Raw genomic sequence first — 24,728 nt, 5'->3', positions numbered from 1 at the left:
CACTTGCTCACCTATAAGACTGGTCCAGGAGGTGAAAGACCACATCTAAGGGCTCATCATTACAGGGCAAGATAGGGTAGCTCAGGCACTGTAGCTGTTTCTGGGTGGAGACATAAGCCCAGATTCCTCAATCAAGACTTGTGGAAAGTGAAACCCATTTGATTGTAATCCGGGAGATAGACATCAATATATAAACAAAACATGTTTGTCTCATGCAATATAGAAAACACGTGCAAAGGACATCTTCATGCAAACACGTGCAAATGACACACCTTCTATAGCAACCTGTGGTACCAGTGGGAACTGAGTTCTCAACTTCTGGAGAGGTTTGCAGTCCAAGACACAGAGTGGCTACTCTTGCCTACACCACATTATTTATAAATCCCAGTGTTCTGACCACCCCAGAGAACTCACAATAGACCTGGCCCACCTCCATAACGTAGCAGGGCAGACCTGGCATAGGCACAACAAACACTGGACCTGATGCAGACAAGAGCTCTGTCTGAAGACAGGGGGAGTAGGATCTGGAATTTCAGTTTGCCAAAGAGGAATAGGGTGCCTCTTTGAAGTGTCTGGCAGCAAAGTCCTTCACCTCTGCTCCCATTCACATATCTGCAGCACCATTCAACATTCAGACAGCACATACAGGATGAACCTGACAATGTGATGTTGCATAAAACATACAATGGGAGGTGGAAAAAGGAGAATTGCAACCACAAACTCCTTCCACCCTGACCAGTTGTGCCTTTTCCTTGCTGTAGAATCAGGGGTAACTGTGAGCTGGAACTCAGATTCCTCATGAACCAGAGCACATAGCTCTGCCCAACTATAGAGAGTACTGGGCAGATGCTGGGGACTGCCCTTTTAGGGAGGTGAATGAAGGTGGATCTAGCAGTGCCTCAAAATCTGGTTGTGTGGACAGAGATCTGAAATTAGGCTTAATCAGCCTGGAAACAGCCACCAAGGGCCACTCCAGGACATCAAGTTCAAACTTTCCTAGAGCATCTTCCTGTGCTGTACACGAATCAGCCACAGACACACCCTGCAAGAGGTTACAGTGAAGCATTCAGGTCTGTGACCAACACTGCTTGGGAAAGAACACAATGTGCAGTGTCTTCAACACTCAACATCTAAACCAGCCTAACATCACCTCTGACCTGAGTTTTACAAGTATTTTAAACAGAAGACAATTTCCAAATACTCATTAGATAGGCGCTGCACTTACCAAAGTTTCCTACAACCAAGCTTTATCTTCTTATTGGCATTCATCAGAAATGCAGTCTCCTATCTGAACAATAGGAATACCCACTCTTTACACTTCACCTTGGAAAACTGTTAGCTATTCAGACAAAATCCTTGCAGCACTATAAGTGTCCCTTCCATGTCTGCTTCAGGATGGGATTAACTCAACAGCTCCACTGAAACCCTTCCATGGCATAGGCTGGAGCCTCTAACAACCAGCAACAAGTTGTTCCTTGCCCAGATCAGTCCCTCCTGTTCTTAAAGCAGGACCAAGACCTGTTGCCGCACTCCACAGCCACCAGCACCAAGAGTGGTACTTCAAAGCTGGGATGCCCAGCAGCCAGAACGGCCTTGCACACAACGAAAGGACTAAAAGGGAAATGCCCTTACCGTGTTTGGGGGTGTAGGATGAGCCAAATACAAGTATCTTAGACCACATCTAAGACTTCCATGTCCAGGTTTAGGCCACAGGAAAGACATCAGTATGATCAATATCTGCTTAGCAAGTTCAACAGAAAGACAACAAGCAGGTCATCCAAACATACCATGGCGTGAGTAACTGCTGTGTTGGCAGGACATTCCCATCAGAGATCTAGGCCAGCCCACAGCACTGCCTGACTTCCGCAGAAACCCAAGCTGTGACCCCCTACCTCCTTTGCCTTAGGGGAGGAAGTTTCTCCTGTCCAGCATCCCTCCTCCCAGGCACCACAGCCCTACGCCGACCACTATACCTTCATTTTACCCCTTCTCCTCTTCCTCCTTACTCACAGACAGCCTCATCAGCAACGCTGCTAACAGCGTTTGCTCTCAGTTAGCCCGCTGCAAAGTTCAGGAGAGCCCAGGTGAGGTGTGCGTATCCTCCGGCACACAGGCGTGGCCGGGCCGACACCGGGACCGCGGGAAGTGCAGGGGGGGACACACGCCAGGTGAGCCGGGGCCACGCTGCACCCCCGGGCCCCTCTGCCTGCGCTCGCCGTCGCTCCCTCTCCCCCCCGCGGGGCTGCAGCGGCGGCGGCGGCGGCCGGACCCCGCGGCGCAGAGCGGGACGCGGCCACGCCGCTCGCCCGGCGCGGCGCAGGCTCCTCCCTTCGCCCCGCACCGTAACCCGGGCGGCTGCGGCGGCGCAAGGCTTGGCTCGGCTCGGCGCCGCCGGCACCTGCCGCCCTGCCCGCCGCTCCCGCGCACGGCGCCCGGGGCTCCGCGTCCCGGCGGGGCGAGGCCGGCGGAGCAGAGGGAAGAGGAGGAGGAGGAGGAGGCCCAGGCCGCCCCGCCGCTCCTGCCTCCCCCCGCCCCGCGCTTTGTCCGCGGCAGCCGCCGCGGCGCCGCTCACGCGGATGCCGGACCCGGTAAGCGGCCGTCGCCCTTCCCGGTGCGGGGAGCGCGGAGCTGCCGCGCAGCCGTCTCCCGCCGTCTCCCGCCTCCATCCCGCTGCTCTGCGCCAGCGGTCCCTGCGGGAAGAGGGCGAAAGGGGCTGGTAGCCCTTCCGGAGCCGGGAGGCGGTGGGAGCCGGGGCCGGTAGCAGCTTCCTCCGCCGCGCCGGCCGGCGTCCCCGGTCCCGTGCCCGCCCCGGTGTCAGGTGCGGCGACCCGCGGAGGCCTGTCGGAAACAGCCCTCCTCCGGGCAGGGCGGAACTTCGGGCGGGAGCGGCCCCGGGCGGGAGCGCGGCGGGGAGCGGGAGCGGCTGGCGGTGCGGGGATGCAGCGCGGGCATCGCGGTGCCGCTGGGGGTGTGCGGGAGGCGGGGGGCTGCGAGCCCGGGCCGCCTAAAGCTGCTGACTCCGCTGCGGCTACGCAAAGAGGTGGTGACAGGTTGGTGGGGAGCCGAGTCCAGAGTGTTACCGTGTTCCAGGGAGAAATCACACTGATAACAGTATTCTGGTTTTTTAAATGATTTCCATATACATGTGAAAGATTATCATCGGAATAGAAAGTGAAAGAATGTGAGAAAGTAGAAATTGTGTTCGCTGGGTATATGTAACTCTCGGTTTCTGCTCATGTACTTCATTTTGTACCTGCCTCCTGACCTCTGTAGGATCGAAGGTGTCCTTCCGAAGTGCATGGACGAATGTAATTCACTCCGCTCGCACAGTCTGCTCTGTTTCAGAAGGGTACCCAAAAGTCTCTTCTGGGGAAATTCCTCTTGGTCTGGAATTATTTTTATTTAATATGCACATGGTTCTGAATACTCAGAGAGGTCATGGGCAGAAAAAACCCACCGTTTACTGAGAATGGGAAGTGGTGAGATTATGAGATCTTGGATGGACGGTAGTTCCGAGGGAGTCCATCCCCAGGTGAAGACCAGCTTTGAGAAAGTTCTGTCTTCACAGAAGTGGGCTTTCTCCTCTTTGCAAGCTAAGATGCATGACTGTCCAAAGCTGTACTTAGCATATATTGATGAATTACCTTAGACCATCAGGTCCTAGAAAATAGGATACAGACTCAGAACTTCATGAAATACTCCCAGGAGGATGGAGTCTAGGTTTGTTCCTGTGGGTGCTGCTCAGGCAATATATTGTGTTACTCTGAAACAGGCTGGATTTTCTGACATACTAAAAATATTTCTGCTGGTATCTTGCATGTCTAAGTGCTAAATATTTGAATAACTAAACTGAAGGCCAGTGTTGACAAATCTGGAGTTTCATACATCACAGGACACTGTAGGAATGTAGGAAGCATTCATCCCAAAATCTGTATCATTCTTTAGGTACAAATTTCATAGTTGGGAGGGGAGGGTTTATAGTATTTTTAAATGGTTACAAGTGCAGGGGAGTTATTTGGTAGTGTTACATTTAAAAGTAGGTTTCAGTTTCTTGATCAGTCCTGCGATCATTTGTATTACTTGGTACTGCTATGCAAATACTGTGAAGGCATTTCTCATGTGGTTTTCCTTATGTGCATGAAGCATGCTCAAGTTCAGGCCTTAAGGCATTTTCTGAAGTTAATCACCAAGCTGAGGAAGAGTATAGCTCAAGGTGAGGGGTCATGAAATCTTGAGCTGCTGAGGGAATGGCATGAAGACACTGAGAAAATGTTGTATAAAAATATGTACTTGGTTTTTGTTTGCTGGACATGCATGAACAATGTTTTTTCTGGTCTTTGACTTCTAAAATTTTATTTTTGCATCAAAGGTTACACCTCCAGTTTGTGTTCTTAAAAGTAGTTTGCTGCCACATATAGAAAGTCTTTATCTATACAATTTAAAAAAAATTAGAACATCTGGATTTTCATGCCAGGAAACATATTTTCTGGTCATAGTTTCCATTATAAATAGAAGTATCAGTCCATAAAAGCAAATGATCTTGCTTGTACAGTTCCTGAATGATCCATATGTAGTTGGTTAGTACTGTTTTTGCATAGAAATCCCTTTTATAAAAATCCAACATTTTCAATCTTGCACGGCTGATGGTGCCTCTTGGTAATGCTGTGAGTCAGTAAGCTCCTCAGACACAACCCGTTGCCTACCACTTCCTACTGGCAGCTCCAGATGACTCACAGTTCAGCACACAACATACGGAATTACATTATGGAAGCTGTGGGCTCACTACATAATCAACGTAGGAAGTGTCTTCCTCTTTTAGCATCTCTGAACCATTGTCAAAATGCCCTCAGAGATATCTATTGCTCTATGTTGACTTGGAAAAGAGTTTGTATGGGCTGCAAAGATCAATGAACTCATCCTGAGGGGAAAAGCAAATAATTTGAAAATAGACTCAAAGGTAGTCTGCACAGCTTCACTGGGATGAATAGCCTGGTGGCCTGCAAGCATATAAAATGTTAACCACAAATCATTGCACTCAGCTTTGATATTCTGGATAATTCAGCTGACTTTCAAGCAGCCCTGTGAGCTGACTGTGTTACAGATCACTGTGCTGCTGTAAAACTTGTGCTTAGCATTGTCAATCTTAGCAAACTTACATAAGAGAAATTAAATATTGTAACTATCCCAGTAGAAAAAGTAGTCTAAATTCTCCTCATAGAGCCAGACATTCCTGTTGTTTTTCCCATCTGCTCATAGCATGAGACATCCTGAATCATCTAGGCTAGGGCAGAAGGTTAAAGATTTCATTATGAAATCAACTAACTGTATTATCTTAATATAGGCATCGTACTACAGAAACATGCCGGATTAAATGGTAGTTATTTGTATTGGTTGATCACACTTTATCCTGTAGGTAATATTACTATCCATTTCTTACCTGCCCTTTGATTACTTAACCATTAGTGTACTAAACAGTCAGAATCCTTGGAACTAGTGCCCCAAATTATTTTTTCTAGATTTGAGGCCACAAGACAAGCTTCATTCTTTATAATAGGCAATTTAATAGACTTCAGATGAACTGTGAATTTGTGTGTCAGAAATGCTGAGTAAATTTGGTTCTCCTTTGTTTTCTCGCCTGTATTATGAACATAAGAAGTAAGACAGAGTAGGAATTTGTCATCAGATAGAAATTGCTTGTTGCAACCAGTTATGCACTTAATTAACAAGTGTCCTTATTAGAGGCTATGGAGTCTGAAAGTGTTCAAAATGAAGTAGGAAATATCGCCAGAAAAATCATTACCTTTTATAGGAAAAAACGGAAGATTCTTAACCCTCCTAGCCTAGGGCAGGAGAGTTTCTTCTGGGAGAAATAGGGCTACAGGCAGAAAAAACTGTGAAACCTAAGACTTTGCAAGGAATCATGCTTTCTTTGTGCCCTGGAAGTCTATGAAGTTGCAGGCCTCTGTGCTGATTTTTAGCCTCTCATATGTTTCCCTTAGCAACACAGCTTCTTGTCTTCATGGTGGAAGGTAGTTTTATCAATGATGTTCTGTATTTCAGGTGTCTCCTATTTTCAGTATTTCACTTGAATCATCGAAGAACAAATTATATAACAACAGCTATTTCTTTTATTTCTGCCCTCCTATGGGTTACTGTGCCCTGGTACACTAATTTTGATGGGGGATTGTTGTGGATTTCCTAAAGGAAGGAAATGGTACTGTTTTTCTACACCATGTCTAGAACATCCTTTTAGTGGGTCACTGGAAAGATGCTGTTCTGTGTTGCATAAGTTTATTTCACTGAATGCCTAAAAAGGCTATTGCTTGTAATCCAAGACATTCTACCATTGGTGATACTTTATCCATTATTTTAAAAATGCTTTTCTGCTGCAACCAAAAGGTGTTACCAAAAAAGGGAGAGGGGAGAGGGATTGTTTCAACACAAAAAACCTCAAGAGAAAGATCTGTCAGTTCACGAATGTTCAATATTTCCAGTCCATTTTTCAGGACATTCTCTTAAAAGTAACTAATATTTTTGTAGATAGAGCATATTAATAAATCAGGTAGCAAGCCATCATCAAGGTATACAGCTCAAGTGCATAGGATTATGTTATAAAGCACAAACATACTAAATGTTGATTTCAAAACAGTCTGCATAAAAATGAATGAGAAAATAGTTGAAAGTTAGAGGTCTCCTCTGTGCTTTGAAGCTAGAGGAAAAGCTTGTAGGTTCTGCATTCTCATACTCTATAGGGAGTAATAGTCAGGTTCTTGCATGTGCCATGTTGGATGTTACCTGCATATTGCAGTGGTTTATCACTCTTACAGACCCAGTAGCAAACTAATTTTATTGACATAGCTACTTTATTCATAGCACTAATATTCATATCTGTGCCAAAAGGAGAACTGTCCCTAGAAGACAGCCAATCAATTATATTCAAGGAATTACATTGACTAACTGCAGTCATCCAAATATTTGCAGACCAACTTTAAAAGCCTTCAAATAATTATTCTAACTTCTTTTTTGACTGTGAGAAAACAGAGCCTTGTGCCACCCGCTTTTTCTTTAGGTGAAAATAAAGCTCAGTTTTGTGATGTAAGATACAGCACTGAGCGGCCTGACCATATAAGCAAGGCATGGGTTTGGCAGATCTGTGCATGGAGGATCTTCCCTGCATGTGATTTCTCCCTCTCAGCACCCAAGCCAATGAAGGTGCTACTGTCTATACGCCACTGACACGGTTTGCAGAGAGACCTCTCGGCAGTGTGCTGGGACATGGTGGCACTGGTCCTTCACCAGTGAAACAGGAAATAATCTTGACCTGCTTCTAGGAGAGATGATAGTATAGCTTGGAAGTTGCATCTGAGAGCTAGTGGAGCTTAGGAGGAGGTCTTAGCAATGCTGTTTAAATGAAGCCATGGACCTAAGGACCGGTGTTTAAGTATGAACCATTCCTGAGATGGGCTTTTCTAGAGCCAAGCTTAGTAGCTCCTACTGTGAAGAGCAACTTCTCCATTGAAAGGTGCAGAGTTTTTAGGAAGTGACTCCTCGCAATGCTTCCTTTATTGAAAGGCCATTCTGTTGGGTTTTGTTGATTGAGTATTTCCTCTGCACAGGAGAATGATCTTGTCATGACATTCAGTGCTTTGCTGTTTTTTTTCCAGAAGAGACTCCTTACTATACCAGCTGAATCACTTGCTGTGATTCTGAACGGTTGTTACAAAAAGCATGTTGACAGATGAACAGGCTGTTTCTTTTTGGAGAAAACCAGCATTTGCTATTTAGGCTGGTATTTAGGATATTTATATATCAAACCCAAGTGTGTATATAAATTGTTATGTGCTGTGCCAATACATGGCCTGGCATTTCAAAAAGAACCGAGTGAGGTAGGTGCCTGTATTTCTAACCTATTTTCCACCACATTCACTTGAACATCCCCTTCCAAGTACAGAAGTGTCTGCTTCATGGATGACTTATTGGCATGAAACAGTCCCTTACCTTCATTTGGCAATCGCTGGCATGCCCTATTTAAAATTTGCTGAGACAATTTAGTTCCATTATGGGTAATTAAAAGATGTTATTTGCACTTACTAATTTGGCTGTTTTAATGAGAACTGACCTCTTTATGGTTTAAGCTGCATCTTTATTCTAGGATTCTGTAATCATCACACTTCCTAGAATAGTAAATTGAACTATGACTATGTTAACTTCTCATGACAATATTAAAACAAGATTTTTCTTGCCATGGGATGAATGCAGAAAAGTTCTCTCAAAAGCAGTTTGTAAAAAGTAGAACTATACCACATTTTAACTCCTATATTAGCAAGTATTTCTAGGTATACTGTAAGGATCCTGATCCCAATGTACTGAAGTGAATTTTTGTGGGAACCTCATCTAGTCTTTACATTTCACCAAAATATCAGACAAAAGAATGAGAAATTCTGAAATAATCCATTATTAAAAACATGCAAAGAATAAATCATTGCATAAGTAAGCTCCTGTTATTCTTAACAGAACCTAATCTTTGAATGAAAAAAGTGCTTTGGAAAATTTTACCAGTGATCTCTTTAATGCAGTTTTTTAGTAAGACCAGTAGTCAAAAAATTGGCAAATGTTGATGACAGCAGTGAAGTCAGTGTTATGAATAATTTCCTTAGGATTTAAAAATGTTACAAAGAAGAAACTAATATTTCAAATTAGCTAATAACAATGTTTCAAAGTAATCTTAAAAAGTGAAACTAAGTATTAAACTAATATTTATTGAAGTTAGTCAGTTACTTGTTTAAAAAAATCCAAAAAGCTGATTCAACATTTAAAAGCCTCTTCTGAAGAACTGAAGAAGGAAACAGAGCTTCCAGATGATCACAAGGTGTTGAAATTCAGTCCTCTCAGTCTGCAGTCAGCTACTTTCTGTGAGGTCCTGACACTCTGAGCTCCTCTTTGTGCCCGTGTCCTCTCCGGAAGGTTGGAGCACACAGCTCCTGCTGGGGTGCCGCAGTCACTGTGTGCATCCTTGGGCAGAGCGTGGTCCCACTTGGCTTTGTTGACTTTGCCGTCTCACTCAGTCGGGTTATATCAGTGAAGGACACATCATACTAACCAGACATCTCAGAGTCTGTCACAGCAAGGTGTGAAGACAGATACAAGCTCCTTCTGCCCAGGCTGTGAGCTGGCTCCACTGAAGGCATTGCAGATACAAACTGCAACTTAAATAGCTCATACTGCACTTGAGCTGATAAGCCTTGCTGTGCAGCCACGTGTACCACCTCTCACTATCACACCGCAGTTAACAGCTTGGAAAATTAGCAGGGCTGTGCCTCTCGGTCTCTGAGAACAGGCAGGGTGGTTCATTTGTCCACATCCATCCTGGCAATTGTGTGAAACATCATCATGCAGCAAACTGTGAGGGCATTGGAGAACTTGTGATGAATTGTGACATTATACCTCTCAGAAAAGCATGAGAGTTTGTGCATGCATTCCCCAGATCTTCTCATACCAGCTCTGTCTTATTAGCCTACTCCTAAGGTACTTGATATGTCTTGATCTATTTATTCTATCTTCATGTACTACTATTTGCATATACTTTCAGTTAAAATTGCTCTCTCCGCTTTTCACTTCCCTGGTGCTTGGTACCATGCTCGTTAGCCTGAACAGAAAAATTACTTTCAATGCCATTTAAAATATTGATTTTCTCACTTTGCACTGTTTCCTGTGGCTGAAGGGTTTGATTTAATAAAGCTGGATTTTTCAAGGATTAATAATAATAATAATGGCCCATCTTCGCGAACGAAGATTTGGGGAAAGGTCTTTTACCTTTCCAGCCTGCGCAATGGATTTTTTAGGTGAGACACAGCCTGCGCTGAACTGAGCCCACCCTTTAATCCTAAGGTTCATCTGCCGGGGCCAAGCAAGCTTGGACAATGGCAGTGAGGTCCTCAGGACGTAGGTTTGTTTAGAGTGTCCTTCTCATAGATGGATGGCCACACAGGGCTAACGACCTCCATCAGGCCAGGAGACCGGGATTTGAACCCGTGGTCGCAGCAGTGAAAGTCCTGCACGCTAACCACTGGGCCACCAGGGGTCTCAAGGATTAATACATAGCATAATAAAATGGATCATATAGGAAAACAATGGTTTTTGAGGAGCAAATGGGATTTGGTGAGGAGTGCTATACCAATGAAATCAAGAAAAGTTTCTTAACTGTTGAATGGATGTTAAATGATTATATTCTGGTAATGACTATCAGAAAACTCATAATTAGAAAAAACTTGATTTGAATGACAAATGTCCAGGCATTTCTTCTCAAACAAACATTACTTAAGTTGATCTAAGTTAATTGAAATGCCTGAATTAGTAAAGCAGAAAAATGCATCTTTACTCTTGGAATTTAGAGCACTTTACAGTCTAATAGCCTAAGTCAGCTTGAAGCTAGTGTTGCTATTTGTCCCCTGTGATTGTGGTTGGAGTATAGTTCACTGTATTAGCATAATTATTTTGTATATTTGAGTATAATTAGTTTCAGTTATACAGAGTGGTTGGGTATTTGAATTTATCTTTGCTCTTGTAAAGTAAAATATAAGTTTATTTTCGGAAAACGAAGAGTCACATGTCAGAACTGGGCAATTTTTGTAGGTGCTGTACAAGCTCTTATGATGCCTTTTCAAAGGCAGTTTATATCAATCTAGGACAGCACTGCCTCAGAAAGGAACTAATGTCTGTTTTGCTGGCTTCATGGTTCTGCCTCCTCCTTTGCGTTTTGATTTTGAGAAGAAAGTAGTTAAATTTAAAAGTCCATTTAATTTTAATTTGGATCAGCTACAACTTGCCTTGAAGTCACTGGAGCCAACAAAATTAGAGTACAAAGAAGCATGGTGAGGGTGAGGTGAGCCCCCTGGCAGTGTCATGCCCTTCAGCTGGCTAAAGGTGACTGTGAGGCTGTGCTGTGAAGAACATTATGCACAGAGGCATTCCAGGGAGCTGGCACACATGCCTGTGGTGGTGTTTTTAGTAAAGCTTAACTTTCTGCATTTTAATCATTCATTATCCTGCCAGTGTGTCCACATGTAATATATTGAAGTGCTGTCATAAGGCAGCCAGAGTTCTTTTTAGAATTTTTTTCTTAAGTTACACTGCCACCTGTAATAGCTAATATATTTGAGTCTTATTTGAGGTTTTAGTAAAAGTGATACAAATTCATCTCAGTATTTCTTCTTTATTTGCAATGTCTGGTTTTTAAAGTGTTCCTGAAGCTAAATTTAAAAAGTCTGTTTCCTCTTTTATTTGCAGCCATTCTTCTGCTAAGCTCTTGCACTGTGACTTGTCATATGCTCTGTGCAGAGCTTCTTCATCCTTTCCAGGCTCTGAGGAAGTGTGAGTTTCTGCTATTACCAGATGTCTCCTCTTTAAAATACCTACTCTTACACTTTTAAAATTAATGCTATTACTATTAATCCTTCTTTAGGTTAACAATTCACTGAATTAACTTATGTTTATAACTTTAATATTAGAGGAAACCAAGTTGACAAATATTTACAAGTAAAGCGTTCTGTGATGTCTCCCTGTGCCGTTTTTAAAGAGATTTTGACTGGGGAATACCATAGGCTTTTTTAACAAAGATCTCTTTGGGAATACTGGCCCCCCAAAACCAAACCAAACCAGTAATTAGTGGCTCTTGTTTGCCACTTGCTGCACCAACTTTTTTCCACTTGCCTACCAGCTCGGCTGAGAGATCTTCAAGCAGTGGTGATAGTTGAAAGAAGTATTTGATCAATATCCCGTGTCCTCAGTAGGGGAGCATCTCAAGAACATTCTCTTAAATGTCCATTTCCTCACTAGACTTCGGTGAAAGTCTGTTGAGAGAGAAAGCCTTGAAAAATGGTTTTCTTGCTCAGAAGCTGCTAAATGAAATAAGGAATTGAACAGAAATGCATTTCTGCTGCTTTACTTTTGAAGGAAAAATTTTTGTTATACATTGAGTGACTAGAATATTTTGCAGTTTGTTATGCTTGGATGCATACTTTAGACCAAATCCAACCTTCCATTCAGGTGTTGTAGATGTTGCAGTTGCTTCTAGGGGAAATAAAATAAAAAATCCAAAAGTAATGGATAAGAGAATGGATAAATAGTTTTAAAATATATGCTTTTTAGCTCCTTTTTTTTTTGCTCACTTAGTTGTTTGGTTTGGTTTTCAGTTTTTGTTGCTAAGCTCCACAGATCATAGGAATGCAGAGTCTCTCACTGATGATTTCATTTCTGCTCAGAGTCTGAAATGCATGGGCAGAAAGTTAACATGGGCTCTGCACTGGCCAAGCTTTTAGCCCTCTCCTTTCACAGTCTACCACATCTCCAGTGCTTCAGCTGAAGAAGGGCATCAAGTGGAACTAGATGTAAAGCAGAATATTTCCTGGAGTAGGCTAAAGCAAAAATATTTCATTATTGTTGTCCCACAGGGCCTTTCTACAGTTTGTGAATAGGTAATGAGTAGGCTCTCCTGCCAGGCTGATCATTTACGCCAAAGCTCCATGTATATAAAATTGAATTGTTTAGAGAGCAGTTTCCGTTAGCACTGCAACCACAACTAAGATTGCTTTCTTGGGTGTGTAAGCTATGTTCCATTTTTTTTGGTTACAAATGGTACAAGCAGTTTGAATACCTAAATTTCCAAAAAGCAGGCCTTGAAATTGAATTCACATATCTGTGACATACCTTATGATGAGACTAAAAACCTTGAAAATGAAAAACATTGGTATAAAGGCAGTCAAGAATATACTCATTGAGATCGGGAGGTCATACATGATTCAATAAAGTGGAATGAATATACCAGTAAGGGCTTTTACAAGTAAAACAGGATGATTATGACTATTCTAAATAAAGTGTATTACTTAAATGAATTTAATGTCTCTTATAATACTTGCACTAATGGTTAAAGTTTAGGACTAATCTAATAGATACTGTTGGTTTTGGGAAAAAATGAGGAAGACACAAATACAAAAATCAATACCTGAGAAATACAGCCAGCTAAAAACACAATAGGGTTGTTTTTCTCTAACCCAGAGTCCTCTGGCCTCTAGAAAGAGGTAGGCTGAGAAAATATCTTTGCTGAACCCACTCTATGCTTTTACAGAAGCATAAGCATATTTATTGCAACATATAAAGTGCCTTCGACATTCAGGATCAAATCTGTTTAGACTGAGTGCACAGAAGGGAAAAAACACACTAGACACTTAATTTTCACATTTCCTATGTAATTTAAATAATTCATTCCTCTTTCAGTGTTGGGTTTTTTGGTTTTGGTTTAGTTTTGATCAGGTTTTTTTCTGAAGACCACAACATCTAAATACTTGTCTTAACTTGTTTAAAGCTGTGCAAGGAGCAGTTATTATCAGTTGACTCATCAGAGTTCATCGTATTTTGAGTGTTTTTGAAGTCAGCAAGCTGTGCAGGTGGAACACATGGTGCTTGAAGTATTTTCTCTGCTTTATGTTACTGATACAAGTTTGTGTGTAAAATTTTATTTTTAATTACAGGCTTAGCAGGAAATAAAGATGCCAGATTCACACTGTTCATCAAAACATATGCTCAAGGAAGCACAGATTCTGTGATTAGTCCTCGAACTTCTGAGTTTTTCACTTAATGTTTGAAAGTTGGGCATTTTTTAAGTTGCTGTAAAAATTGTAAAAGTAATTTGTTATATCATGTTCAAATCCACTGTAATAACATTAGTGCAGGTCAGCTAATCCACAACTGCACTGAAAGCCCCCATGCATTCCCAATTTAAAATCTAGATGCTTGGTGAGTTGTAAATTATTATTAAACATGGAAGTACTGTGTCATCAAAGTAGTGAGTGAGTGCTGGCATGCAAACTTATGTGACATTTGAATGTATTTCTAATCTGAATGACTTGTCTTATTTTTTCCAGCACACAACCACAATCAACATATCTATTTTCAAGTTTCCCTTGGGCTATTAAACCCTGAGACATCTGGTTGCAAATATTGAGCGCTGGATTGATACTGCCCTTTTCAGTCAGATGGAGACTTTGGAGGAAAAGAGCAATCTCCTTGGTTTGCAGGCAGACAACAGCATGGAACAACCATTCACTGTCAGCTCATTGGTGCGTATTACAAAGAAATGCTTCAGTGGCTGAGCAACTCCTCTTTCAATTAGGAATCAGTTCAAGAGAGCTGTTTAGCAGTGTTGGCTGTCAGCTCCATGGGTCTCTTCCTGCATGCTACCAGTTCCTCCCACATTCTGCCTGATGGTTTTGTTGGAATTTATTTTATTTCTATGTGCGTGGTTTATGGGATTTCAGCAATCGGGTTTCTAAGAAGTTGAAACGGACATTTTGAGTAGAAAGAGTAATTTCATCAAAGTAAGAGGAAACAACTTGCACTAGCCAATTATTGAGCTACTTAACAGGAAGGTAATGACCACAATAAGAAGCTATGCTTCTTCTTCAGTAGTTAGTTCTGACTTATTTAACTGCCTCATTTAAAATTGGAAACAAAGATTTGAAGTGAACTGTTGACTGAATCAGGAGAACTTATTGCTCTTTGTTAACTGAACTATTCCAAGCAGTCAAAGCTATACATCATGTAATAGGAGTCTGAGTATTCAGGACCTCCATCAAATTATTTCAATAACTTAAGACAGACCCTTGTAGAATTCATGTGTGGGGGATTCTAAAGGGTTCTATTGCCTTTGGTAATTTCTATAGGGGATTACTTAATTTTATCTTTTTTTTTCTTTTTTTTTTTTTCTACAGGGGTTTTCCTAATTTTGTCTTTTTTTCGAGGGGGGGAAGGGAGATAAGATCACTTTTTATTTTAATTGTAATCACAATTTATTTTTCAACTGAGAAATATGTTAGAATGTTTCAGCTGTGGCTAGCGGTGGGGAAACCAATGCCTGTTATGAGAAAAAATTAGCTGAAGATTTCCCTTGAGCTTCTTGACTGAGACCGCTTACTGAAAGTGAAACGGAATATTCTCTTTGCTAATCAGTCTGTTCCTTTTCAGAAAAAGCTAGTAGCTATTCCTGACCACACAGACATCTCTGTGACTCCAGAAGAGAGAGTACGTGCCTTAAGCAAACTTGGCAGCAATATCACAATCAATGAAGATATCACTCCACGCCGTTACTTTAGATCTGGAGTAGAGATGGAGCGAATGGCGTCAGTGTACATGGAGGAGGGCAACCTGGAGAACGCTTTTGTTTTTTATAATAAGTTCATAACGTAAGAAACCAAATGTAGTCTTTACAGCTTATAATTCTGAGTGAACTGAAATGGAGAGCTGCAGTGAAAACCCCTGTAGATGAGGAGAAAATTGTTCAGTGTGTTCTTGCAGAATGACTTTGTTCTCTGGAAGTCTTTATGCTAAGCACAGGCTTTGTTAAAATTGCATCTCACCTGTTTGTATGGTAGTCCTACCCATCTCTTAACTGCTAGGCATGACTTAACCTAATACACAGAGGTTGGAGTTTACTGTGCAGGCCATACCATGAGCACTGTTGCCCACAGATTATTCTGTATATATCAGCATGTTGGTTAAATACAGTGTCTGACTTACAAAGCGATGTTTAGATAAGATTTCTGAGCCTTTAGTAGTTATGCCCTATGAGTGTCTACTGATCTTAAAGATGGTAGTATTGCAGAGCACTTTAAAAACATAGGAAAAAAATGGCTTTTTGCTTATTTTTCACTTTCCTTCACAAGGATCAAGTTTGTTACGCAAAACCTATAATATATGTTCATTGTATGATTATTCTCCCCACCGCAATAAAACAGTTCTGGCCAGCTTTCATTACAACTATCAAAATAGACGGCCAAAAAATATATTAGTGGCAGATTTAAATGTTTAACCTAGCTAGTTTTGCTGTAGTGTTGCTTGGTTTGTTTTATTACTTCTGAAAGGTTTTTTTTAATATGCATATTCTAAAATTTTTATAATAGGAAACATCCTTCCTCCCTCCTTATTTTCCTCATGGTCCGAAAACTAGACCAAACCTTTCTTATCCCACTTGATTTTAGATTTATCTATGTCCATAAAAAGAGGGTCTGGAGGTGAACATTGTGCAACTTGCTGAAAGAATGATAGCAGCTGTATATTCCAAACTCTGTGCAGTTGAGTGTTGCCATAATTTATCTGTCAGGTAGCTGTGCAGCTCGGTCTGGTAAAAATAACTGCTTTAATGATAGTCAGTGTCACATTCTTTCTTTAAGGTTCAGCATTTTGGCTAAGAATAGATAAAGACAGTAGAAATAGTATTTATTAACGCTGAGTAGAGTGGAGGTTGCTTTTGATGGATATTTTTAGGTGCTGCCTGCTAGTTAGTCCTTTTTTTTTAATCCAACCCACTACTAATGAAAGCCAGACTATATATCAGATGTGGAAAATAATCTCCTGTCTTTATCCTGTGTGTCTCATGCAGGTCCATACAATAATGTGTTATTTTAAACATGTGTGTAGAAACATGCTCCAAGTCATCTGGAATTCAGTGTTTAACAGTTATGTGAAACTGATTTTTCTGCCAGCATAAAAGCTATTATGGATATTTCTCTGAATTCTGAGGCAAACACATGCATGTTTAATTTTCTAGATTATTTGTAGAAAAGCTGCCCAGTCACCGAGACTATCACCAATGTGCAGTACCAGAAAAACAAGATATTATTAAGGTAGGGTTATGGTTTCCTGGCATTTAAGAAATGTTTTGCACAGAATCTCTCAGTTTTTTCTTAGCACTCCTTTTCCTCCCATGCACACATAATCCATGGCAGCCACCACAGCTTGAATTTCTGATACCTTTCTCCACTAGCCATTCATGTTTTATTTTGGTTTAATTATTTGATCATTACTGGAAATTAAATTATCAGTCTAGAAGGTGAATGAGAATGGTTGCTGGGCTGTTGGAAACTCAGGTACATCTATTTCTGAAAGTTTACATATTAAAAATACAATATATTAACAGTACTTAGTTTGATTCTGGTCCCAATTATGTGCGTGGATAATGGTCCAAGCTAATGATTGCAAACAGAGGGAGAGATATGTGGCATTACTGGTGTCTGTGCAGTATTTGCTTATTCTGCTAAATAAGCAAAGTATATTTTTGCTTTCTTTATTACCAAATATATATTTACATAGTTTTTACCAGGTTTTTTCCCTCAATTTCTATACAAAATAGTTTTACTTGATTTTTTTCCCCCTCTAGAAAATGAATTTCAAATGCAGCCTTATACTGAGCTTTAAACAACTGGAGTTGCCCAGTGAGAATTGTTAGAAGGAGCACAATTGTCTCTTGCTTCATGCTCCCATATTTGCATGCTTTTTCTGCTGCTAAAGCTGAGTGTTATAGTCAAAATCAAAATGCTTTATGCCAAAGTTTCGACTGTGGCCACAATCTAGGGAAAACATACCTACTGAGAAGGGGCATCCAACATGCCTCCCCTATGGCACTCAGCAGAGTTAAGCAAATGGTCTCTTTCCCTTCCTTGCCTACAGCCCCTGAATTATTTTGTAGTAGCCTTCACATTAGTAGAAAACATTGGGCATTGGTTTTGTTTTACAAACAATATTGTTTTGTCTTCCAGGGCTGTCACAGAAAGCTACAGGGCTCTTCAAAGAAACGTTTTTTTCCCCCACCAGGAAACAGGCTTATTTAGGCATATTTATGACCAGGAAGTCAATGCAATGATCCTACTTGAAACTTTGAAAGTTGGCCTTAGCTTTTTTTATAAATTACACCTACAACAAAAACGTTACTCACCACACTCTGTTTAAACAAAACAGAGATAACAGATTGCTATTAAAAGAGCTGATCTTTCCTTGAGATAAGAAGTAGCCATGTCACACCTTTCACTAATATAAATTAATATAACTTTATTGAAATCAGCGTACTATAGAAGTTTCATAAGCTGATGATTTAGTATGTATTTCTTCCTTTTTTTTTTCCTGGGAGAAGAGCAGGGTTTTTTTCTATTTTGTATTTTTTTAAATCTATTACAGCTGAGTTTGTTTTCCAGGTGGTTCTTTTAAAAAGTGAAAAGTAAACTTACCTATCTTTCTCCCCCATTCCACCCCAAAGAAATTGAAGGAAGTTGCATTTCCACGGACAGATGAATTGAAAAGAGATCTTTTAAAAAAATACAACTTAGAATACCAGGAATACATGCAAAAAAAAGTAAGTTTTATATGGTTATTAAATAATGGTTTACATGAATATTTTTCTGTCATATAAAACTTAAAAATTAAGCAGTAAAATGCCAGGTCTGCAATAACCTAATAATTTTCTGGGCTGATTAGTAATGACTTTTCATTTCTTCTTTAGAATCAGCTTGTCATTTGAAAATAAGTGATGCAAGTGTGTGCTAGGAAATACATATTCTGTGATATTTACTTAATAACTGTCTACAAATATCTGGATAGGTCTTTGGTACACTGATTCTGTTTTATAAAGAGGATTCAGTTGATATTTATATCAGTATGTGGAGAAGTCCCTTGACTCCAAATATGCTCAAGTTTGAATTGAGTCTCTAAGTAACTGTAAATGCCTGCATCTTGTGTTTTGAAGTCACTGAAAACAGGATTTATAGTTTAAAAACTTGTCTTGGAAAAAGCATCTGAGAAAATATGTATTTTTCTTTCCCTCCCTTAAATACTTATTATCTTTTCCTTACTACTTTTGGGGGTATAGTTTTATTTTCCAGTTCAGCAAATAGGTTCCAAAAGACTCCATTTTTTATGACAGGATTTGATGGCTTTATTAAACTGCAAGATTGCTGCTTTGCTTTCATTTTTTGTAACTTTTTCTGTGTTCTGAGAATGCCATTATATTGCATATGTTTCAGAACAAATGTAACACTGAAATTCTGAAGAAATTAGAGCATCAAAAGCTAATAGAGGCAGAGAAGAAACGAATTGCACATATGAGGCAACAGCAGCTTGAATCAGAACAGTTTCAATTCTTTGAGGATCAGCTTAAGAAGCAAGAACTAGCTCGAGATCAGAAAATCAAAGAGAGTGTGGCTATGTCTGAACAGATAGACGGCAGTATGCTATCTTGTATTTCTGTACCAGAGAACAATTCCCTATCTACTGCAGTGCTTGAGAAAAAAGAGAGGAGCGGCACATCTGGCTGTGCTGGACATTCACCTCCAGTAAACCGGGTCTTAAAGCCAGCTGCAACTCTAAGTGCTGTTCAGAGTAAGTGCAGAGATTTCTTTTTTCCCCCTATTTTTTTATCTATGTGCATATGTATTTATTCACTGTGAGGATTTCCATAGGGAAATAAACATGAGTCGATTAGTGTACACACAATAGTTCTCTATAGTTTCTTCATTTTAAGAGAGGACATTAGTTACAGTTTCACATTTTCCAGTTGAGTACCAATCAATGGATCTAGAGAGTGAAACTTAGTGTTCCTCTGGAATGAAGTCTGCATCTTGCCATGGGACCTCAAGGGAGCAGAGGCAGAACCTGCAGTGGTTCACCCTGAAAAGCCCTGGCCTGGGAGATGATATCAGGCTCACTGTTACCTCAGAGACAAGCTAGTGAGCATATCTTATGGGCTGGCCACTTCAATTTAGATGAAGTGCTTGTTCTGTAGATTTATTCTTATTAGAAATCTATGATGTGGTAAATATAATTCTTTCACCTTTAATAATAGAATATAATATACTTTGTGTATTTCCTTATTTTAAGGATCTTCACTGTGTAAGCTGTAATTGCCTTTTTATCTCTCTTTCTCTCTCTTTTTTTTTTATTTTTTTTATTCTTGGTTAGCTCAACTGGCTGAAGCGCTCAGAGGTGTCATTTTGCCCAGGGATCTCTGTCACAAATTTCTGCTGCTAGCAGAGGCAAATACAGTAAGAGGAATAGAGACATGTGGAATTCTCTGTGGAAAACTGGTACAGTTTAATGCTCACATTTGTACGGGGAAGATGTATTTGATTGTACTGTGTTATCCTGTGATGTATTGATTTCAGAGTAGATCTAAATGATCAGTCTTTAATGTAATTAACTTCATATTATAATCTGAGTGATCACTTCAGCATTGTGGGCTTGCTTTACTGGGAAAACATCTGATCAAAGTACTCTGTTGTTGTTATAAAATGTAGCAAGTTTTTCAGCTGCTGTACAACACAGGCTTTTGCGAGTACTTTCTCTGGCATTCATCTAAGGTAAGTGAGGTTTAGTTACAGGACAATGAAATATAAAGACTGCTAGAATACACTGGAGTCATCAAATTCATAGTGCCACAACAAAAAAGAAGAAGAAAATCCCCGGATCAAACTGTAGAACATCTGATTTTCAGTCTGTTTTTTTTCCCTTTGACCTAGATAACACTTAATGTCCTTCAGAGCAGGAAAAGGTGTCATGGCTGATGCTGGCATACAAAGAATTTTAAAGATGATATCAAGTGTATTTGAATTGTATGGAGAGAAAGAATAGCAACAGTAGTCATGTTCAAAGTTTCACAGAAAATAATTATAGTTTTCTCAAACCTCTTGTATATGTTTTTAATTATTTTAAAGGATAATCTTTTCACAGTGATCTCTGAGAATATTTCAATACAACAGTCTCATGTTGTGACTAATGCTACCCTGTATGCTTTTATAATAAAGTGCTGAGGCATATTTTCAGGTGCAGTGTGTTAGTAGAGCCACACTGGAATCAGTGGAGCCCATCCTGTTTTGTTTTAGCTGATAGGCTGACATCTTTCAGATTCTGATTCAGCATTTATTCATTAGTTCGTTTGTTCCACTCTAAGTCAACGTTTGTTTTACAGACACATAATGAATTTACTATTACACATGTAATAGTGCCAAAGCAAACTGCAGGACCAGACTACTGTGACATGGAGAACGTGGAAGAATTATTTGGTATTCAGGATCAGTATAATCTCCTCACTTTGGGTTGGATCCACGTACGTATGATTCATAAATTCTGGCTTTTCTATATTGGCTCTAAATACCGTGTGAAAAAGAAACCTGGAAATAAACTTAAGAAACAACTGGAATAATCCAAATGAATTTGCTTACTTAATTCTAATTGTAGTGATGTAAATGAGCACTAATGTTGTCCACAGAGTATTTCTTAATGCAGTTGAGGCATCCTGTTGACATTATGGGCCTGCTTTTGTCTGTGCAACTTTTGTTTATATTTAGGGGTATTTTATTACTTTCTAATGCCGTATTCAGAAGTTGGGGAGGGGGAGGTATTGTGTTGTTGAAACTTTATATTCATTTCACTCTTAGGGATTTTGTACAATCAAGGAATTTCCCTTTGTCTTGTGCTTTTTCATTCAACCTTTCCCTCCCCATGATCAGAAAACTGCTTATGTACCTGATTGTGAATGTGCCTCCATGAATCTCATCCTGAAGAGCCACCCTAACAATATAGAATCTGGGCTAATAAGAACTTAAGAAACCAATCTGAGAAAGTACTGATGCTTTCACTTGTCACAAATTATTGTCCCTTCTTGAATTTATGTTGACCTTGATATGTAAGAATTATTTCATGATGTTGAGTTTTCCCTTTCTTTTTCTAGACACATCCAACACAAACTGCATTCTTATCCAGTGTTGATCTTCATACTCATTGTTCTTATCAGCTAATGTTGCCAGAGGCCATTGCAATTGTTTGTTCTCCAAAGCATAATGAGTGAGTTCTGATTTTTTTTAAGTAATATTTAGATACTTTTCCCTGCTCCTTCTCATAAAATTTTATCAAATGCAAAGAGTACGTGCCAGCTCAGATAAAGGGCATGAATATCGAGTTGAGTGTTTGTTTTCTATAAGTAGCTCAGACTTGCACAACATTGTTCTGGTTTCTCTCTCCTCCTCCCTTCCCAGACCCAGGTTTTAAATTTTGTTTATTTTTAAATTCTGCTCAACAAAGTATTAAGGACAAGAGCTATTCTTCTGGAGTCCTCATTGCCAGTGGCCTACCACAGATCTATCTTCATTCTGTCTAGTTAAGAAAGTGGAGGGAAATTAGGCATATTTCTCTAGAATTATATGAAAATTGCAGTTTGTGAAGCAGAAGGATAAAAATTACTTTTTTTGATAATAAGAGTCTATTTTTCTATTTCACAAAATATAAACAATATATATCTGAAAAAAAATATGGAACTGTGTTAATAATAATGTGAAGGTTTATAATGGAACAGGTTGCCCAGAGAGGGTGTGAACTCTTAATCCTAGGAGATATTCAAAACCTCACTGGACATGGTCCTGGCAACCTGCTCGGGATGATTCTGCCAGAGCAGGGGTGTTGGACCAGACGATCTTCAGAGGTTCCTCCCAGCCTCATCAATTTTCTGATTCTCCTTTGGTGTGCTTGGCATTTCAAGGCACCAGGGCTAACTCCATTGTTTAGACTGTGCATTTCTTCAACCTTTTTTTCTGGCCTTCTGCCTCTTTAGATGGCTTCAATGAACCCTGTCCTGGATACCTAACTTCCTATATGGGCCATTCAGGTAGCAGAACTGTGAATAAAGATCGAGTGGCAAGAGCACAAGCGCTAGGCTTTGTAACCTTGAGCATATCTGTGTACCTTTTCAAATTTCTGATCTTCAGAACTTCTTTCACAGTTTATGCTGATACCCTGTAACCAACTCTAACCTGTAACATCTATTATCTGGTGCTGTCCTGCAGTTAATAGGTATCAATCTTCTTTACAGAAGGGTGAGGTTTCTAACATTTTATTCAATACCCAAAGTATTAGCTCACACATGTGCAGCAGTGCATTTTCTAATGCTTTGTATTACATGATTACCTAAAGGAGTGGTAATCACCACTAGTCATTTAGACAGCTAGCTTAAAGGCTGTTTTTCTTTTAAGTTGCCCTGGGTGAAATGCAATCCAGAACACCTAAGTTTCTGTATGAACTAGCCTTAGCCCTCAGTAGGCTAACCTGCCGAATGGGAGTAGCACCACTACTGTGATTCTTTTTCTAACCCCCTCCCTTCATCATCTCTTCCTTTATAGGAATGCAACTCCCTTTAGTTTAAAATACCTTTAAAAATCCAACTCAGCCTGGGCTCTTCTGTATCGAAGGTCACCAAGTGCCATTCTGTTGTCCTTCTCTTCAGCTAAGCTATTTGTATGTGAAACCTTGGACATGTATTATGGGAGCAGTGTGTAACAGGAGTTTCTTGTTTTGCTTTCCAGCACCGGCATCTTCAGACTTACTAATGCTGGCATGCTAGAAGTATCTGCTTGTAAAAAGAAGGGATTCCATCCACATACAAAGGACCCTAGGTTATTTAATGTAAGTATATAATCCAACATGGTTTTGACTATTTAAATTCTTGCCCATTAATCTGCTATGAGCAGAAATCACATGTGCTTGAGGTTAGATATCTTAATAATTTTCCCGCTGTCTTAATGATTCATTACTCTTAGTTGACTGACTAAAGTGGACAGCAGGAGACTGCTTAAGCAATCAATAGCAGCCATGAAATGAGTGTTACATGCTGCCATTTAAATGGTGGCTAACCAGAGGCAGTTACCATCAGTCAACACTTCTTGCCTGCTGCTTTCTAAAGGAGCAAAAACCACATTTTCAAATGGGAGTTATTCCTGAGCTCTTCAGTTTTTAAACAAAGAATCAGTTCAGTTCATCTCTCCAACTGTAGAGTCCCAACAAAACATCCTAGCTGCTAAAAAGTGCTGCTATGAGTAGGTTAAGCCCTATTTCTTTCATTGCCCATAATTTTCCCCTGGCTACCATATCTTTTGATAATAACAACTATGTTGTAATAACATAGTAAGCTATATGTATGGCTCAACAGTAGAGTCAGTCAGAGTTGTCTTCCAGATAACAGTAATATTTCTTATAAGTCTTTACCTTTGAATAATTAAGAATTTGGGGTTTTTAAATAGGCCTCACTTTAAATACAGAAGCATCTCATATAGCTCAAAACAAAGAGATCAAATACGGAGAAGTAATGCTGAGAGACAGTAGAAATTACGTTGTTGTCAGACTTTCTGAATGTCAGTATTAATCCTCAAAAGAAGGAGAAGTCGGGGTTCTTTGTTTTGTTCTGTTCTTTTATTGTTCATTGCAGGGGTAATGAGAAGGTAGTCCAGCTCTGAAAAATGTTAAAATTTTTTGTTCCAAGTGGGCCCTTTTCACTGGTCCTTTACAAACGTGATTTACAAAAGTTACTGGCTATTTTACTGAAACTGATTTCTGTCAATAATGGGTTGACTTCTTCTGCAGCCATGTACCCATGTGGTTGGGAAAGACATAAAGATAATTGTGCTGGATCTGAGGTGATACGGATGGATGATATTGATGTTGTTCTACAAAAGGCCAAAACAGAAAAATGGATTCCTGTTTTTCCTACATTTTCAGAAATTACTTTTATATTTATACATTTTAGATTGAATGGTTTGATATTTATTGCTGTAGCCTGTTTTGGAGTTATTTTGTTGCTCTGTCAAGGTGGTCTTCAGTGGCATTACCCCTGAATCTGTAAACAACCCTCACCTATAAAACACAATAAAATGAACTTCAAACAACAGTAACTGTGTTGAAATAAGTAATGTTTCTTTTATCACTTGCTGGAATTGATTGACTTCTGAGAATCAGAGATTTACAGTTGTTGGCTTTTTGTGATTTCCAGCCACGTACATCTATTCAGTACTTCAGTGAATTTACATTATGTAGTAGCGGCAAATAGATCAGTTTGGGTGATTCTTTTTTCCATCCTTTCCCCCCTT

General features: G+C 40.0%; 2 protein-coding genes across 7 annotated transcripts in view; one reads left to right on the top strand and one right to left on the bottom strand.

Moving 5' to 3' along the window:
- Positions 1–2,607, bottom strand: part of ANKRD22 (ankyrin repeat domain 22) — a 28,050-nt gene extending 25,443 nt beyond the window's left edge. The window contains exons 1-2 of one of the 3 annotated variants that reach the window (XM_027672416.1): positions 2,586–2,607; positions 1,633–1,737 (exon numbers count right to left, since the gene is read on the bottom strand). The gene's annotated coding sequence lies outside the window, so the exon portion shown is untranslated. Of the gene's footprint in view, positions 1–1,632; positions 1,775–1,892; positions 2,174–2,585 lie in introns of those variants that run through there. The other 2 variants (XM_027672417.1, XM_027672418.1) reach the window with 2 other exon arrangements.
- On the top strand, positions 2,289–24,529 carry STAMBPL1 (STAM binding protein like 1). Of its 4 annotated transcripts, none has more exons than XM_027672413.1 (11): positions 2,289–2,588; positions 13,920–14,114; positions 15,019–15,236; positions 16,601–16,676; positions 18,083–18,178; positions 18,846–19,200; positions 19,780–19,862; positions 20,786–20,923; positions 21,548–21,660; positions 23,172–23,271; positions 24,226–24,529. In XM_027672413.1, the coding sequence occupies exons 2-11, from the start codon at positions 14,031–14,033 to the stop codon at positions 24,280–24,282; spliced, it is 1,320 nt and encodes a 439-aa protein (XP_027528214.1). In that variant the 5' UTR covers positions 2,289–2,588; positions 13,920–14,030; the 3' UTR covers positions 24,283–24,529. The 4 variants fall into 4 exon arrangements, with proteins under 4 accessions (XP_027528214.1, XP_027528211.1, XP_027528212.1 ...); XM_027672410.1 differs by having other exon boundaries at positions 2,292–2,588; positions 19,780–19,904; XM_027672411.1 differs by lacking the exon at positions 2,289–2,588 and adding an exon at positions 2,701–2,818 and having other exon boundaries at positions 19,780–19,904.
- The last annotated feature ends 199 nt before the right edge of the window (positions 24,530–24,728 follow it).

This window comes from Neopelma chrysocephalum, unplaced genomic scaffold (assembly GCF_003984885.1).
Source record: "Neopelma chrysocephalum unplaced genomic scaffold, ASM398488v2 Primary Assembly neopelma1_97390, whole genome shotgun sequence".
Classification (NCBI taxonomy): Eukaryota; Metazoa; Chordata; class Aves; order Passeriformes; family Pipridae; genus Neopelma; species Neopelma chrysocephalum.
The sequence above is the reverse complement of the archived record's forward strand: the minus strand, read 5'-3'. Positions and strand labels throughout refer to the sequence as shown.